Genomic DNA, 18643 nt, shown 5'->3' with positions numbered 1-18643 from the left:
GGGCCAGACTGATTTACTTGGTTAACCTGCAGTGCCTGTTAAGTTCCACGGCCCAGCTTGAGAGTCTAGCTGCTGCCCTTCCCATAATCCTTTGGAGCAGAGGACATTACCAGTGAAAAGATAGTGATCAGCTAGGGGGGCCTGAGGGTCCTCAGGCAAGTTCCTGGCCAAACTAGACCTGGTTTTCCTGGGAGAGAAGCTGGGTTACTCATTGTGAAGAGAGTGGTCAGAGCTGCTTGGAAGAGCAGCGAGAACCCAGGAGCCCTGGTGGCAGCCCTACCCTGCCAGGAGCCCAGTGAGGTCAGCTCCTTGGGATTGGCTTCTTTATGCTTTTCCTGCGGCAGTGTCAGGGTCATTCCAGGCAAAGCAGTAGCCCTGGCAATGACTCCTCCTCCCTCTGCGGGAAACAAGTATCCCATTAGTGTTGCGCAGTGACTCAGGCTTAGCAAGATGGTTGCAGAAAAAAACTGGAGCAAGACCAGTAAGAAAACCGCAAATTAACGCTCTCAGTGGAAAGGCACCACTGTGAGGCCAGCTGGGGGACGGAGAGCCACTGAGCTAGAACTGCCTCCTCTACCCCACACCATCAAGTACTTTCAGTTGTGACACAGGCAAATGGTTCACACTTCACCCAGTCTTTCTCCAAACCCCTGGAACTACAGAACAAAGTGCATAAAAATGGCTCCTCCCGCTGACCGACCAGAGCGAGCAGAGGTCCTGAATTCAGTTCCCAGCAACCACATGATGGCTCACCCATCTGTACAGCTACAGTGTACTCATATGTATGAAAGAAAGAAAGAAAGAAAGAAAGAAAGAAAGAAAGAAAGAAAGAAAGAAAACTTTTTAGAAGACAGCTCCTCCCCCAACACCTGGGACAATCAGAGAACCTTGTCCCCGCCCCTGAATCTGCGGGCTGGGTGGGGGTTCAGGGAGCACGCACCTGTTGGTGTGGGAGTTACAGTGCATGAACCAGCTGCGGTTGTTGTCCACGTACATGGCCCAGGCCTTGTCATCCTTGCCTAGCATCATATCCTTGACCACGCTGGCCCTGGCCACCCCGAAGGCTGGGTCTGGGTGGTTGTCATAGCGGTCCACGTGCAGCTCCCAGTAGTGCACACCTTTGGAGAAGGCAGCCGTGCCTAGCACCACCCGGTCATCATAGCTGCTGCAAGTAGCCGTCTGGTTGTCGTTGGATAAGATGATGTCCCGATGGCCAGAGTTGGGGTCAAAGGTGAACCAGGCCACTGGAAAGGAAGAAGGCAGGTAGAGCAGGCACAAGAATCTCTGTTTCCTGCCCCTCTTATCCCCCCATCTTTCCCCCAACACAACACAAATTTTTTCTGTACAGCCAAGGTGACTGATGGACTTATTTGCTTCTAACAGAGTCGATTCATTGCCGCCAGTGGTCTATGTGGGATGCATACACACTCACACATTCACAGTCACACTCTGTGCTGATTGGCTTTTGTCAACTTGACAGAAATCTAGATTATCTGGGAAGAGGGAACCTAGATTCAGAAAATGCCTCTATAAGATTTGCCCAGGGGCTGGAGAGATGGCTCAGTGGTTAAGAGCACTGACTGCTCTACCAAAGGTCCTGAGTTCAAGTCCCAGCAACCACGTGGTGGCTCACAACCATCCTTAATGAGATCTGATGCTCTCTTCTAGGGTGTCTGAAGACAGCTACACTATACTTACATATAATAAATAAATAAGTCTATGGGAGTATTGTCCTGACTCAAAATTGACAGGGGAGGGCCCAGTCCACTGTGGGCGGTGCCACCCCTAGGCAGGTGGTTCGGAGCTATATTAGAAAGCAGGCTTAGCAAGCCAGCAAGCAGCAGCCCTCCATGGCCTCTGTTTCAGTTCCTGCCCTGACTTCTACAGTTGTAAGATGAAATAAATCCTCTCCTCCCCAGGTTGATTTTGGTCATAGACTTTGTCACAGCAATAGAATCCACCCCTCTCCCTTCCCTGCTCTGTGTCTCTGTGTTGCCCAAGTTTCCCTTCCACAGATCCAGCCTCACTAGGCAGCACAGACACGCAGGCCAATTGGCCCCACAGCCAGGTCTATTTCCTGGAGCTCTGACTCCTATCATCTCCTCAAATGACCCAGGCACTGTTAGAGGTGACAGAGGAAGTGTCTATCCATGGCCCACCCTGTAGGTAGGAGATTGAAACACAAAGAGGAGACAAGATGTGGCCAAGGTCAAACTCTTAAGCCCCATTAAAATGGGGACACTGGCTTCTTCCTGCTCCTGCCCTGCCCCCACCCCCAGGATATGGGCAGTGAGGCAGAATGCACGGCTGAGGGGTGCTCACCGTCAGAGGTCTGCAGGACCACAGTCTTGCTGTAGGGCCCAACACCAGAGGAGTTGAAGGCTTTGACTCTGGCATTGTAGGTGCTGTTAAAGTGCAGCCCGTCAATGGTGCACAGGGTTTCCTTGCCAACATACACCTCCTGAAAGAGCAAGGACATTCACTCGGCCACAGAGCTTCCAGAAGTTCCCCTTACACCAACTGGAGTACCAGATGAGAGAAGTTCCAACCTGTGCTGTTTACCTTCATTGGGGCCTCTCAAATTGCTAGCCCCTCTGTCTCAGGGCATCAGCAAGACATGGCTGCAGGGGTGAAACTATCCTAGGATGGTCCCCAAAAGCACTCTGCCTCCACCATCAGACTGCGCTCTGCCTCCACCATCAGACTGCTCTCTGCCTCCACTATCAGACTGCTAGAAGCCAAGGGGATGCCTGCAAAGCTTCCTGCCCCTGAGATCAGCATCTTCTTCTCTGTGACCCTGCCTCTGCTGGGTTCGGGTGCTCTAAGATGGTGAGCTTCCTTGCACCAGATCTTGATTTTCACTTTCTAGGGTTTTACTTCATTCCACATTCACTTCTGGACTCTGTCTGTCCTACTAAGCCTCAATATGTGCGGACTTGTTTTAACAAGATTGTTACTCTGCAGCCCAGGCTGGCCTCAGACCCTCAATTCTCCTGCCTTAGCCTCTCAGAGCTTGGATTCCAGGCAGGAGCCACCACACCTGTCTAGTGTCCCTTTTCATGCGTCTTCATGAACCAGAAGCTTGCCATGTTTTGAAAGAGACCACCTTCCATTGCAGAAACATGCTGCCATGGTAGGAACCTGCCTAAACCCTGATATCATAGCCAGAAAGGCAGATTAAAAAAAAGAAAGCCCGGGGTTGGAGAGATGGCTCAGCGGTTGAGAGCACTGGTTGTTCTTCCAGAGGTCCCAAGTTCAATTCCCTGCAACCACATGGCGGCTCATAACCATCTATAGTGATATCTGGTGCCCTCTTCTGGCCTGCAGGCATACATGCAGGCAGAACACTGTATACATAATTAATAAATCTTTACAAAAAAGAAAAAAGAAAAGAAAGCTCAGCCAAGAATTGTGTGGGAAGCTGGTGTGGTGCGGGCTAGCCTGTGCAAAAGAGTGCACGTGTAGGCAGTGCTTTCTCTGAGTTGTCAGCCCACACCTGTATGGATCCTTCTGGAATTCTCTGACATACACTTCTCCCTGAGGCTGTGGCCACAACCACCGCTATCTCCCCAGGAAATGCTCTCTCCCAAGGGCCCAGGCTGGCAGACTCTCTTTGTCTTTGTAGTCAAGGTGCTTGTCTTAGGGCAGCGGCCTCACAGGCCCGTCCTGCAGAGTTCTCAGACAGCACAGGCCTCCCTGGAAACTGCCCTTGATTGGCAGCAGCTAGCTTACCCGGAACTGCCCTCCATCCCCGTCATCCAGCTCCAGGATGTAGCCGTCGGCAGGGCTGTGGGTGAAGGGTGGAGTCCTCCAGGCCAGGGTGACGCTGTTGTTGCGGGTGCAGCACTTCTCCAGCTGCAGCAGGGGTACAGGTGGCACTGTGACGGGGATCATTCTGGTCAGCACACAGAACCCTCCTGCAGGCCCCGCGCCAGCGCCACCCCGACCCATGCAAACCCTTGGGACCTGTGGCCCGAGGAAGGAAGTCCTCTTTTCCGTCTGCCCACCAAGAGCTCCGGGGTTGGCTCCCGAGTCATGTGGCACACCAAGTGACCTCAGCACGGTCCGTACCGCGCATGTTACATGTTGTATGGTCACCTGTGTGGGCTCAGATGGCAGATGGCAGGAAACCAAGTGAGAGTCAGCCCGTGACTCACACTTGAGCTGGGAACGGAGGTGCTGTGGCTCGAGTTTAATGACCCTCAAAGGCGTGTGTGTGTGTGTGTGTGTGTGTGTGTGTGTGTGTATGGTATTTCTATAATGGTGTGGGTTCCTGCCCGCCTTAGACCATTTATGTTCCTGGATGAAAGACACACACTCAGCCTTTATATTTCAGCTGGGCAATTACCTAACTGCCAAGCTGTTAGAGTCTCTCTCCCACCGATAACTCAGGGTCACTATTTACTCATTCTCACATTCCATCTTGGCTGCTCTTGACCCAGTTGAGCAGCCCTGTGGGCTGTGTTCTCTTGGCCCCTTTACATGGCGGCTCTGCCTCTCCCTCCTGCACATTCTTACCCTTCCATGGCCGCTCTCTCTTCTCCTATCCTGCACACACTCCTAAGACATGTTGTCTCCTCTCTCCTCTTCCTCTCTGTCCCAAGCCTGGGAACCCTAAATCATGCCTCTGTCTCTCCTCTACAGCTACTGGCTGCTGGCGTCTTTATTTACCAATCAGAATTAGCTGGGGGCGGGTTCCCAGAAGCTAGGTGCAAACAGTTTTGGGAGGAAACAATTAGCACCAGAATACAATCAGCTACACCCCTGTGCTTGCTCCCCAGGATGGTACTACAGGGAGATGGTAAAGCCTTTAAGAGGTGGGGACAAATGGTCACCTTGGTGGTGTGCACATGAAGGAGATGGTGAGACCCTGGCTCTTTCCTCTTTCCTCTTCGGTGCAGGGTTGGGCTCTACCGTGACATGCTTGCCACAGGTTCAAAACAACAGGCCAATCACAGACAAACCCCTCCCCCCCAAATCTTTCATCTTGTATAAGTTGATCTTCTCAGGTGTGACAGAAATACCAGGTGTGTCAGTGATACAGGAGAGAAATAAAGTGCACAGGCAGTTGGAACCTTGATGGTTGGAGCCCTGCTTTGCAAGGGCAGGGGACTAGACCATAGCGCCAGGTATGACCTCAGAGGGCTGGGTAGCCAACCCATGGACCGAGGAACTGAATCGGGCATGCTCTGAGCTCTCTAAAGCCAAACAGGAGAACCTGAACAACTCCCGGCTCTGCTCAGGCTCAAGGGGTCTAGACGGACACACAGACCACTCCAGCCTGATTTAGAAGGGAAAAACGGCAAGACTTGTTCTATAAACCTGCGAGTCTCTTCTTCACTCAGAATTAACTTATTATTCTCTTCGGGGCTAGCTGATGCCCAGCAAGGTGAGTCTGTGTCAGTGATTCAGCCTATCTCTCCCTCTTTGGGCTGAAGGAGACTTTTGCCACCCGCTTATTCCTACCCTAAAATTCAGACCTACACCCACAAGTTTCTTGCCTTGGAGCCCCCAGTTCCCAGGACTACCTTCCCCAGCCACAGCTCCCCCCTTACCCCCACCCCACCCTCCCACCCCCACTCCATGCCAGGCACCTGCCCCTTGCAACTGTGTCTCATTTACTCCTGGGCAGGTGGAACTTCCAAGCCTTACCCAGGGGCAACTAGAATGGGAGCGAGCCTCAGGATGTGGCAACATGGCTCCCACACACAGCACTGCCTGCCTTCCCTTCTGAAACAGCCCTGGGCATCTTGGGGAAGATGGTGCCTAGGACAGGAGCCCAGTTCTGGCCATCCGTTGTAAGCTCTAGACTAGCCAAGTTGCTGGAACATCAATGACCTTGACTGTGGGTCACTGTCAGCTCCCAGAACCCAGTTCCCACCGTCCTCCACTTGTCCTCCCTGCTCTCCCCGACCTCCGTCCTCCACTTGTCCACCCTGCTCTCCCTGACCTCAGAACAGAAGTCTCTTCCTGTCCTGGGGCCCTGGCAGCCCTGCCCTCTGCCACCTGCAAAGCTCTTCCCTGTAGCTTCTCCTACCCTCTTCCCTTCATCCTTTGCTTCCTTCCTGCTCCCTTCTCCCCTCCTTCCTCCTCTTCCCTCCTCCCCTCCCCTCTCTTCTTTCCTCCTTCCCTCTCCTGTTCTTCCTTCTTCTTCCCTCCTCCCCTCCCCTCTCTTCTTTCCTCCTTCCCTCTCCTGTTCTTCCTTCTTCTTCCCTCCTCCCCTCCCCTCTCTTCTTTCCTCCTTCCCTCTCCTGTTCTTCCTTCTTCTTCCCTCCTCCCCTCCCTCCTCTTTCCTCCTCCCCTCCCTTCTTTCCTCCTTCCCTCTCCCTCTTCCTTCCTCTCCTCTTTCCTCCTCCCCTCCCTTCTTTCCTCCTTCCCTCTCCCTCTTCCTTCCTCTCCTCTTTCCTCCTCCCCTCCCTTCTTTCCTCCTTCCCTCTTCCTTCCTCTCCTCTCCTCCCCTCCCTCCTCTTCTTCTCTCCTCTCCTTCCTCCTCTTCCTCCCTCCTCCCTCCCCTCCTCCCCTACTTCCTCTCCCCCCTCTCCTTTTTTTCTCCCTCCTCTTTACTCCTCTCCTCCCCCTTTCTCTTTTTCTCCCTCCTCTTTCTCTTCTCTTACTCAGACTACAGGAGGATGCTGCTCCTGTTCATTCTGCTTCCTATCCTTGATCCTTGGTCTTTGAAAGGCAGCTCAAGTTCAGCTGCCGCTCACCCAGCCTGGTTAGGACCTAGGATCTTTATCCTTCCCTCTGCCGCCTTGCATGACCGGCCTCTGTCACCACCATCCAGCTGCCCTTAGCCTGTGTGCCCCTTGGGGAGGCAGCACCACTAAATGGGTCCGATCACGGCTCACCCCTACATTTCATCTGGACGAAATCCAGCTGGTGGATGGCTTGCAGCAGCGGCTCGCTGTCCAGAGTCAGGTCAAATTCCGCAGATACTTTGGGCTCCAGGGCACCTTTGACCCACTGCTCTTGCGAGGTCTGCACGCGCTTGATCAGGGCATCTGAAATCTTAAAGGGAGCATAGACAGAAGGGTTGGGTCTGCAGATGAAGAGCTGCCAGCCTTTTTGGGGAAGGGCTCAGCTTTGTCTATGGCTCAGTGAAGGGAAGAGGAGGCAAACTGAGCCTGGACCATTGAGCAACAGCCAGGTTTAAGTAAACCCTGACCATCTAGACAAGCTGGGTTGTTTCAGCCACAGTTCATCCACACAGGCATGGTGTGTGTGTGTGTGTGTGTGTGTGTGTGTGTGTGTGTGTCTGTCTGTCTGTCTGTCTCTCTCTCTCTCTCTCTGTGTGTGTGTTAGAGTTGGCAAGCTATATTATGAAGTCATGGTGGCTTTTCAGACATGCAAACATATCCATCATACATCTGTCTGGCCAAGGCTCTCACTTTGCAAAGTGAAATATGCTAGTCATTTGTTCCTGAGTGTGAAGGAAGTCCTTCCCACGTCCCCAAGTTCTGGAGCCCATGTCTTTCCTCCCCTCAGCTATTCCACAGCTCCCTCTGCAAGTCCTTGCCTGACTTCCTGTGTCACACCTGTGGCTTTGTCTTCCTTTGCTGTGAAATCCTGCTTCTGAGACCTGCACAGGTATCGCCAAAGAGCCATGGTGCTCTGCATCTTCTGCTTCTTTTTCTCTTCCTATTCCTCCTTTTCTTTTTAGATTTACTTTTTCTACACATATGGATGCTTTGCCTGCATGTATGTCTGTGCAGCGAGTGTGTGCCTAGTGCCCAAGGGCATGAGGTCTCCTGAAAATGGAGTTATGGATCCTTGTGTTTCACCATGTGGATGCTAGGAACCAAACCCAGATCCTCTGCAAGGGCAACAAGTCTTCTCAAATGCCGAGCTGTCTCTCCAGCCCCTCATGTGCCCATCTAGAGAGTAAGCAATGGGGCCCATCACTCTCCCACAGGTAGACTGACACATGACCATGTTTCTAGGAATGCATGTCCTCAGGTTAGCCTAAATGCTGGAGCAATGGCCCCAACAAAGCTGCACCCTCTCTGTGGGAGAGTGGATTCCGCCCCTTGCCTCTCTGCAGTCTGCCCAGCTCATTAGGCACAAACTGTATTCCCACCCCTGGGAGGAATACTGAAGCATGGCACTTAGTCCCCAGAGATGATGCCTGTCTGCTTCTCCCTTATGGCTAATGCAAAATTAGGGTTCCTTCTAGGGAAGGTCAGAGCCATGATGACAGCCCAAGCCTTCTGTCCTCGTAGAGCAGAGGAGAAGCGATTCAAGTCCCAACCTAGGAGGAACAGAGAGAGCCTAGAGCACGAGCTGGTTTGGAAAGAACAGGGAGTGTTGGAATAAGAGGCGTGGTCTGTGGTAGACTCCCAGGGGATGCTCACCTGCAGGAACCCAGAGGGGTCGTCCTCCTTGATCACCTCCAGGCAGTACTCCATTAGGCCCGTGGACTGGCGTAGCTTCAGGGTGCAGTGATTGATCTGGTCCCAAACCATCTGCAATGGAGACAGAGAGAAAGAGAGCACTGAAGAGTCCACTTGTGAGAAAAAACTGCCAGCTTACAACAGCTCGTGAGTGGGTGCCTGAGCTCGGAAGGGCAGTGTTGAGCTGCCCCAGGCACAGCTGCCACTCTACTCTGCTCCTCCATTTTATAGTCATCGTTGGGGAATTAACAGGTCCACTTCCAGCCAGGCCCACTCAGCTTCCTGAGCTCTGAGCAGCCAGGCACACAAAGGGCATGGTGGCCCCCATGATGCAGCCAGTGTCCTGTCTGTCTCAGACTTACCACTGATCAGGAATAGCTTGGGGAGTTGTCTATACCCCCTTCCCGGTACCCACGGTTCCTTTCCAACATACGACCTTTTCTCTTTAAAGTGCTGCTTTGTGAGCCAGGTGTGGTATTCAGGAAGGCTGGGATGTATACTGAGTTTAATAGTTTTCAGCAAGTCCCCACCTCAAAAGACAGATACACTAAAATAGTGTTTTCTGAGATGGGGATGTAGCTCAGTTGGCGAAGTGCTTAGTTTAGCATGTCCGAAGCACCAAATAAACCCATGGTATGTGCCTAGAATCCCAGCACTTGGGGGGTGGGGTGTGTGTGTGTATGTGTCTGTGTGTGTGAGTGTGTGTCTGTGTGTGAGTCTGTGTGTGTGTATATGTGTGTGAGTGTGTGTGTGTGTATGTGTGTATCTGTGTGTGTATGTATGTGTGTCTGGGTATCTGTATGTGTCTGTGTGTCTGTGTCTGTGTGTGTGTATGTATGTGTGTGTGTGTATGTATGTATGTGTGTCTGTGTGTGTGTCTGTGTGTGTGTCTGTGTGTGTGTGTCTGTCTGTGTATGTATGTGTGTCTGTGTGTCTATGTGTGTGTATGTATGTATGTGTGTGTGTGTGTATGTGTGTGTGTCTGTGTATGTATGTGTGTCTGTGTGTGTGTATGTATGTATGTGTGTGTGTGTATGTGTGTCTGTGTGCGTGTATATGTGTGTGTGTGAGCAGCAGTTTCAGCAGTTCAAGGTCATCCTCAGTTTGAGCCAGCCTGGGATACTTGTTTGAGGCCAGCACGGACAACCTGAGACCCTCTCTAAAATAAAAAAAAATAGTGTTTGCTAATTGAGTTAGATGCCTCTAGCACAGAACTCCTTGGAACCACTCCAGAGCATTCTGAGCCTTTGCCTGAGCCAGTAACTTAATGCCAGATAAAGAACAGGACTCAATGTTCCTTGGCAGAACCTGGCCACACTCACTGCCAACTATAGGTGCATGAGATATCAGAGTCTGAAGAAGGAGACAGAGTGGAGACCCGAACCAGGCCAGATTGTTTCTGTCACTGTCCCATGAATTAGGCAAGACAAACAAAGATTCCCCCAACCTCCCATCCCACCCCTCAACAGACCCAGGAGTCAGAGCAAATGGGAGAGGACAGGCTGATTTGAAGGCAGCAGGAAGCTGCAGGCCCCCTGTCTTTGGAGACTGCTTGAGGCTCCCCTGCCTCCTGAGTGTAACTGGACCAGCCAACTCAGAGCCACATCCAGGCAGCAGCGCTTAAGGCAGTGCCATCCCATGTTGGGCGCCAATGACATTATAGGGATGGAGAAAGAGGTCGCTTGGGTCTCACCTTCAGCTTGTGCTCCCTCTCTTTGGTCACCTTGGTGAGGAGCTTGGCTTTCTGCCGAGTCAGGGCATCCACCAGGGCGTCACACTGAGCCACCAGGCAAGCCTCATAGTCCAGTCCATTTTCCTAGGGAAGCAGAGGGCTATGATGAGCAGCTGCTAGCCTCTGTGATCCAGAGGAGACAGCGTGAGCCATGACTGTATACCAAGGAAGCTTCCAGGAACCGTGGCACGTCTACATGGCGAGACAGTCTGCAGTCTGTTCATAGAATGCTGAATGCCATGGGAAAGTAGTCATGAGAGATGGATAATGAGGGAAAAGCCTGGGTGAGGCTGGGCATACCTGTCATCCCAGCACCCGAAAGCCTGAGGCAGGAGGATCATGAGCTGAAGGCTAGACCAGAGATCTTGTCTTGAAAAGGAAGGGGGAGAAGGAGGAGGAAGAGGAGGGAGAGAAAGGAAGGAAGGAAGGAAGGAAGGAAGGAAGGAAGGAAGGAAGAGAGAAAGGAAGAAAGAAAGAAAATAGGACATAAATTGTTCACAGAATGACCCCATATAAAATGAGTGTCTGTGTATATGTGTGTGCATGTGTGTCTGTGTGTATATGTGTGTGCATGTGTGTGTGTGTGTGTGTGTGTGTGTGTGTGAGAGAGAGAGAGAGAGAGAGAGAGAGACAAGCATGGTCACCTCAGCTGAGGGACGTTGGTGGGTTTCTTCTCAGTTCTATCTTCCAGACTCTAAAATCTCTGTAGCACACACTTTGCTTTTTGTAATCAGAAAAGGCAAATCAAACAAAGTAGTGTCTGTCTGTCTGTCTGCCTGCCTGCCTCAGTTTCCAGGCCTATGGGATCTGGGTAGATAACGGCTTCTGGTTAAGAGCTAAATTGTCCCCCTGGATACATTCTGAATCATAAGCCCCAGGACCATACAGTGTGACTGCATCTGAATCTGGAAGTTAAAATGAGGCCATCGGGGTGGCTCCAGTCCAACCTGACTGGTGTCCTTATAAGAAGAGAAAAACCAGGGCACAGATACACACAGAGGGACAACCACACGAGGACACAGAGAACTGCCATCTGCCAGCCAGGCAGAGGCGCCTCAGGAGGAGCCAGACGGTGACCTTGTGCTTGCAGCCTCTGAACTGAATCCGTTTCTGTGGCTGCCTCTGCTCCATCTCGGATCTCTTGTGGTAGCATACAGAGAAAATGGATACATCTGTGTGCATGAAACATCAGACTTAAGTGATGTCCAAGCCTGTGACTTAAGACTGCCCATGGGGATCGGGTGGGTGGGCATTACATGGCTATCATCTTAGCCCTTGAGAGGCTGAGGCAGGGGGATCGAGAGTCTGAGGCCAGCTTGGGTTTTGTAATGAGACCATGTATATGTGTATGTATATGTATGTATACATTACATATATACACATGTATACATATGATGAGGAAAGGTACAGGAGGAACAGAGGATAAAGAAGAAGAAAGGTTCAGAGCTCTCAGTTCTTTTCTCCAGCAAGGCCTGCAAATGCTCCGGGCCTCCCTCTGTGCAGGTGGATCCTCTCTTTGTGCACATGCTTGAATTCTCGACCCCTTGCATCGGGCTCACTGAAGCAAGATGCACTGATTTCTGTGTTTGTTGGGCTCAGCATGGGGCATCGTGTAGACACTCAGATAACACATTTACTTAGGAAATGAGGTGTTTATATTTTGATTTGAATACACAGGCCTGCCTAAGTACCACCAGTGTTACCTGCATGTAAACAGGCTGAGAGTGGCACCTTCAGCGCCCACAATGGTACAACCAGACAGGTCAACCCTCTAAAAGAAATCGTAGCAGATACCCACTTGTCCCAAGACTTGCCCTCCGTCTCTCTGTGTTAGACAAACAGCCACACTGTCTGCCCAGCACCAGAGCCCACTCACCTGGATCTGCTGCAATATGTTCTTGAGCTGAACCAGAAACTCCTTGGCCTCTTTGGCCTTATCTGAAACCCCGTTTAAGGCCTGAGACAGCTGCGCCTGGAAAAGACATGGCGGAGATGTTGGTTAGTGTGGAAGGCATGCCCCTGCCTCAGTCAAGCTAGCAAGACGGTCTCAGCCAGGACTGACTCAGGAGGAGACAATACACGCCGCTGGGACCTCAGATGTGCTAGTAGATACTCTGTATCTCAGAGCTACACGCCCTGACCAACATTGGGAGGGCAGCTGGGACCTCAGACCCGCTAGTAGATACTCTGTAGCCTTGAGTTACACGCCCTGACCATCATGTGTCTGTTTCCCAGCAGACCCTGGTGAGTTACTCTAGTTTCATTTCTATTGCTGTGATTAAATAACCGGACAGGAAGCAGTTTATGGGAAGAAAGCATGGCCTTTGGCAATTCCAGGTTACAGCCTGTTAGTTACTCTGGGGAACTAGGTAGGAACTCAGAGCAGCACGGCCACAGTTAGGAGCTCAGAGTAATGAATGCATGGGTCCGTGCTCCCTTGCTTTTGGCTAGCTTCTTCCTCTTTTATACAGCTCAGGACGACTTGTCTAGGAAATGGTGCCACCCACAGTGGACTAACTCTCTCCACATTAATTAGTTAAGTTATGACATCACCACCACCACGATCACACACACAGAGACATACTCAGAAGCCAACCCAACATAAGCAATCCCGCAATCCCGCATTGAGAGACTGTCTTCCTGGGTGATACGAGGTGTGTCAAGTCGATACTTAAAGCCAACCAGCACCTGAGTGTTGACTACTCTGTCAGTGGATCCCAAAGCTACATTAAAGACTAGTGAGCTAATTGTTGGAAACTAACAGCCGGCCCCTGATGGCTGCCGTGCTCTGGACGAGAAGGCAAACGGGCCCTTGCCTGGCCAATCCCCTCTCTTCCTGTCATAGATCTGTCTCCAATCAGTAGTATTGTGAATATTTCAGACACCAGTCAGGCTCCAGCCCCTACCTACATCCCATACAGTTGCCTTTTCTGTCACTGAGGACAGGACAAACCCCTCCCCCATACAAGCCCAGATGTATGATTTAACTTGTGTCATATTTTTTCAAAGTAAAAATATTGAACACAAAACAAAACTGAACCAGAAAAGCTAGAACCTACCCCCTCTTCACACCCCCTCCATTCTTGTGTCAGCTCCAAAGCCACCCTATTTGTCAAGGCAAGGGAATCAAACCCATCCCTTCCTTCCTCTGTTCTTCATAACCTTTCACCTTTGTAACTGCCCAACCTAGAAGGCTCGCCATCCCTGTTTCCCTCCGAGGGTGCCTGAGACACACAGCTGAGTTCCTATACAGAATTGAGATACATTAGTATCCACTGCAGAACTAAGCCAATGAATGTGACTTGGGCAGTCCATGTAGGACCCTGCACAGAGGATCAGCATCCAGGAACTTCCTTAGAAATACAGTCCTCGATTCCACCCTAGAGACACTGGAGGGAAGCCCAAGATTCTGGGCCTAACACTCCCTTCAGCAACTTCTGCTGCTGCCTGAGATTTACCAGCCCATGCAGCTGTGGCCTCAAGAAACCTCTTATAAAGCAACATTGGAAACAGATCTAGAGACACAGGATAATGCACAGAAAGCAGAAGCACTTAGTCACAAGAGCTCAAGCCAAGTGAAGGTGTGGGCTGTGACCTTCTCAGAGAATCCTGGAAGCTGCCTTCAAGATATAAACCAAGCTGGACATGGTGACCCATGCCTATAATCCTAGTATTCAGTAGGATGATAATTTCAAGGCAAGCCTGGTCCATATTGTGGTAGTCTGTCTCAGTAATAACATAAGTTCATTCAAACAAAACAAAGATAAAAACAAACAAGCAAAACATCTGACCAGGGCTCCAAGTAGAACAACTTTGGCAAACACCCTAAACTGATGATCAGTGAGATAAATGGCTCTTTAGTTATTTAACTGAGATCAGCTACATCTGGTCTGAAAACTGTCTGCCGTGTCCTTCCTTACACTGTGTCCTCATGAGCAGCCACCCCATGTCCAGTGGCCCCAAGACTAGTTACCCACTGGGCCACTGCAAGGGGTTAGTGGTTGGGCAGGTACAGGGCAGACTTTGAGGGAGGCCAATTCTGAGGTTTGAGTACAGGTGTTTTGGAGGGCCACCATAGGAACCAAGACCCAGGAAAGAGCTTTACACCTGTAAGCCTACCACTCAGGAAGCTGAGACAGGAGAATAGCTGTGAGTTCAATGCTAGCCTAGGTTACATAATGAGTTCCAGGCAGCCTGGTCTATAGAATAAGACACAGTCAACCAACCAACCAACCAACCAACAAACCAACCAAATACAGTCAGCTTTGCATGCCCCTGTCTGATATGCCCATGTGTATCCAGGATCTGCTGTTACCTGAAACAGCATCTTTTCTCCCTGTTCTGGGTTCTAGGTCTGGTTTTCCCTCTGTCCTGATTGAGGGGACTTTGATCTCCGCAGCTCTTACCTTCACTCCGCTGTCCTGTGTTGACTTTTCCTGTGACTACAATGTTTGGTCTTGAGAGATGGAGACCTTGCTTGTCTCATCTAAGAAATGTTTGTTGAACAAATGGTTTATTTTGCTTGGTCAACAGGTCAGGGAAGTCTCTAAATTGTACAGAGACCCAGCAGCAAGGAGCTGAGCTCTGTAGCAGCTTTCCAGCCAGCATTAGTATTAAGATGGCCCCGAGTCGCACTTTTGACAGTTTGAGGGAGCTTACTCAAGGGTCCTCACTTGCCCTCAGCCTGCTGAAACCATCATCAGGCCTATATGCCCTGACAGGGGCTGATAGCTCAAAGCTGTGGTCCTTAGCCTTCCCAGTGCTGCAACCCTCTAGTACAGTCCTCATTTGGTGGTGACTCCCAACCATAAAATTATCTTCATTGCTGCTTCATAACTGTAATTATGCTACTGGTATGACTGTAATGTAGAATATCGGATATGCAGGAGATCCGATATGCTAACCCTGTGAAAGGGCCATTCGACCCCAAAGGAGTTGAGACCCACAGGCTGAGAACTCGCCTCCAAAGGCCTTTGCCACATTTCACTGAAGCAAAAGAAACAGATTTTAAGCAAAGTCCAACTGCCTAGAAAACCGCCCAGAACGTAGATGCATGCGGCCACGCTGTTCCTTGGGTGGCAGAGATTCCAGCTCAGGTCCTCTTGCTCACACAGCGAGCTTCACCTGCTCCGCCATCTCCCTAGTCACAAACTTTTCCCTTTTTTTTTTTGTTTTCAGGAATTTGTCACAGTGACAAAAAGGCCTGACATAGTCTCACAGGGGAATCATGTAAAGACTGAGTTGCAGAACTATCATTCACGGAACTGCTGGACCAGATCTTTCCTGGATCCTCAGGGGGCACGTCCCTGCTGACACCTCCGTTTCGGCCTCCAGCCCCAGCACTGTGGAGGATGGATCTGTTTTATTATTAGTATTTATTATTATTGGATATTTTCTTTACATTTCAAATGTTTTCCCCTTTCCAGGTTTCCCCTCTGGATACCCCCTATCCTATCCCCCCTGCTTCTATGAGGGTGTTCCCCCACCCATCCACCTATTCCCACCTTCTAGCCCCAGTATTCCCCTACACCGGGGCATCAAATCCCCCTCAGGCCCAAGGGTCACTCCTCCTACTGATGTCCAACAAAGCCATCCTCTGTCACCTATGTGCCCAGAGCCATGGTCCCTCCATGTATACTCTTTGGTTGGTGGTCCAGTCCCAGGGAGTTCCATGTGTCTGGAGTGGTCCTTAGCCTTCTGACACTGTTTGATACTGTTCCCCCACACACACGGGGCTGCAACCCCCTCAACTCCTTCAGTCCCTTCTCTAACTCCTCCATTGGGGACCCTGTGTTCAGTCCAATGGTTGGCTGCGAGTGAGCATCCGCCTCTGTATTTGTCAGTCTCTGGCAGAGCCTCTCAGGAGACAGTCATATCAGGTTCCCCCGTCAGCAAGCACTTTCTGGCATCCACAATAGCATCCGGGTTTGGTGACTATATATGGGATGGATCCCCAGGTGGGGTAGTCTCTATGTGGCCTACGGATCTGTTGTTTTAAGCCACCTATTTTGCACTGACTTATCAGGGCAACTCCAGCCAATGAACCTGCTAAGTACAGTCTTTTCTTCTAGCACTAGCCCTTCATGAATATTTATGAGATGGAATCACAGCGCGCGTGTGTGTGTGTGTGTGTGTGTGTGTGTGTGTGTGTGCGCACACACACACACATACACACACACACACACACTTTGTCCTCATAACACAAACAGACATCGAGCTTTCCAGAGGAGAGGTGGGCCAAGTGCTAGCACCTTTGACGGCACCCTGCCAACTCTTTCTGATTAATCCACACACACTAGCCTTTCCTGAGGCACCTGGAGGCTAAGAAACTCACTTGAAGACACAGTTTCAAATGAACCAGATCTTTTGGGTCCGATACTGTTTCCATTACATTGTTCAGTGGCAGACCCTGAGGTTGGAACAGCTCTCTCTAGGCCAGCAGTTTTCACAGAGGTCACTGAAGACCATCAGAAAACACAGATACTTACATTACGATCCATAACAGTAGCAAAACGGAGTAGCAACAAAAGTAAGTTCATGGTGGGGGGGGGGGTCATCTGAGAATCACTGGTCTAGATATTCACTGAATGTGACAATGGCCCCCCTAGCCAGCCTGAGGGACAGGACAACTAGGGCAAGCTAACATGCTTCTAATCATCACAAGAGGGCAGTTATGACAGATGTCCAGTCCAAGCCCCCCCACCAGAGGGTGCTGAGGCTAGATTGTGCTCTCCTGCAGCACCTGGGCAGGGAAGCAGTCTCCAGCAATCTGAGCCTTTATACTTGTAATAATAATCGTGACAATGGCAGTGGCCATGGCTTTCGTGGCTTTCCTTCCTGTGACAGATATTGTGTTAAGTCATGAAAGTGCATTGTCTCTGGGCTGGGGAGATGGCTCAGTGCAAGCATGGGACCTCGAGTTTCGACCCCCAGCATCTATGGAGTGAAAGGCAGATCCCTGAATCTCACTGGCCAAGCAGCCCCATCAACAAGCTGCAGGCTCAGTGGTCTCAACAAACAACCAAACAAAAAATAAAAACAAAACAAAACAAAAAACACAAAGTGGAGAGCCGTTGAGCAAGATACAGGATGTGGACCTCTGGTCTCTCTGCTCATCCCAATAAAAGTGTACTCAGGTGCACAAGCGCAGGCAAGAAAAAGCACATTATCTTGTTTAATATAAATGGCAAGTGACTGCATTCCAGGATCACCATCTCTGTAACCTGCTTCCTCTGCCTGCCCCAGCCTCCTCTATCCATGGGGCATTCCAGTACACAAACTTACACCCAGTGTAGTCTCTGGGCCAAGAAGACAGAAAAGTCACATCGGCATTTCCCAGCTGGCTCCTGTCCTCTGGTGAGATTAACTGATTGCTTATGACACAGGAAAAAAAAAATCAGAGGGAGGCAGGCAGGCAGGAAAGGAAGGAGGAGAAAGAGAGGGGCAGGGTGTAGAAAGAGGGAAGGAGAGGGGGGAGAAGAGGATATGAGGCAGAGGAAGGGGAGGGGAGGGAAGGGAACAGGGAGAGAGGGCAAGCCAGCAGTGAGTGCACACTACACTGAAACTAGCACCTGGAAAGATGTTCCCCTGTTCCCCTTTTCTTCCCACACCCCAGCCTGTGATGACACTCCCTTTGTAAGTCTTTCTGTTCTGTGAGTCAATGAGCAGCTAATAGCGTCCGCTCTGAAATAATAATCTATGGTATTGACATTAGCATACATTCCAGGGTAACATCTTATTCACTACTCAATAAAGGCTCTCGAGGTCTCCCGAGGGCTGGCTGCCCTGCTGGGTACTGGAGTACGAAAACACAGTAAGGCGGAATCCTTGCTCACAGGATTCTTGAGTTACGCTGTTATTTACGTGTGCGGTGTATAAAGATGACTCCGAAATGAAGAGATCATGTCAGGTTCTGTTAACTGTGTGGCATCATCAACAGGTGCGGATAATAAGAGTCTAATTAAGATGGGATTCTATTTTTAAAGCTGGTTCTAGTGTTAAAATAAATGCCCACTGGAGACCTTGAGAATATTCGAACAATGGATGGTAAAGCAAAGTGAAAATGAACGCAAGTCACACTTGCAGACCAGAGAGTAGCTCAGGTCATACCCCACCAGCAACAAGAACTAGCCTGGAGAGGGAGCATCCGGCACAAACTCCATACATACCAGAATCTCAGCCCTAGTGCAAACCCCATAAGAGTCTCAACCTTAGCCATAGCTAGACCACATACCAAGCAGAGTCAGGTGGGGTCCACATCACCCCCAAACCAAAACACCTTCTCTAGGACCAGGCAGGTTATAGTCTTAGTGCTCTAAAACCAAGATGAGCTCTCTGTGGTTGGGCTAGCTCAAGTCTTGGTATCCCAAAACCAAATACCCACTTGGATCCAGTCTTGGAAACTGTAATAGAATTGCTTCTGTGACAATAATGACTAATGAGACTTTGTTGCAGTTCATAGCTGTGGTCTAATTACCTAGGTAAATAAATAAGTACCAAAAAAAAAAAAAAAAAAAAAAAA

At 50.4% G+C, this 18643-nt stretch overlaps 1 protein-coding gene across 4 annotated transcripts in view; it reads right to left on the bottom strand.

The window, feature by feature from the left end:
* The window catches only part of Trim67 (tripartite motif containing 67), a 34210-nt gene that overhangs the window by 2049 nt on the left and 13518 nt on the right, over positions 1 to 18643 (bottom strand). For 2 of the 4 annotated variants that reach the window (XM_021170321.1, XM_021170323.1), the window contains 7 exons: positions 11999 to 12094; positions 10084 to 10206; positions 8352 to 8462; positions 6849 to 7008; positions 3733 to 3878; positions 2323 to 2461; positions 941 to 1244 (listed from right to left, as the gene is read on the bottom strand). In XM_021170321.1, coding sequence (XP_021025980.1) covers positions 941 to 1244; positions 2323 to 2461; positions 3733 to 3878; positions 6849 to 7008; positions 8352 to 8462; positions 10084 to 10206; positions 11999 to 12094 — 1079 coding nt within the window. Of the gene's footprint in view, positions 1 to 940; positions 1245 to 2322; positions 2462 to 3732; positions 3879 to 6620; positions 6633 to 6848; positions 7009 to 8351; positions 8463 to 10083; positions 10207 to 11998; positions 12095 to 18643 lie in introns of all 4 variants that reach the window. The other 2 variants (XM_021170324.1, XM_021170322.1) reach the window with 2 other exon arrangements.

The sequence above is a fragment of the Mus caroli genome, chromosome 8 (genome assembly GCF_900094665.2).
Source record: "Mus caroli chromosome 8, CAROLI_EIJ_v1.1, whole genome shotgun sequence".
NCBI classification, from domain to species: domain Eukaryota; kingdom Metazoa; phylum Chordata; class Mammalia; order Rodentia; family Muridae; genus Mus; species Mus caroli.
The sequence above is the reverse complement of the archived record's forward strand: the minus strand, read 5'-3'. Positions and strand labels throughout refer to the sequence as shown.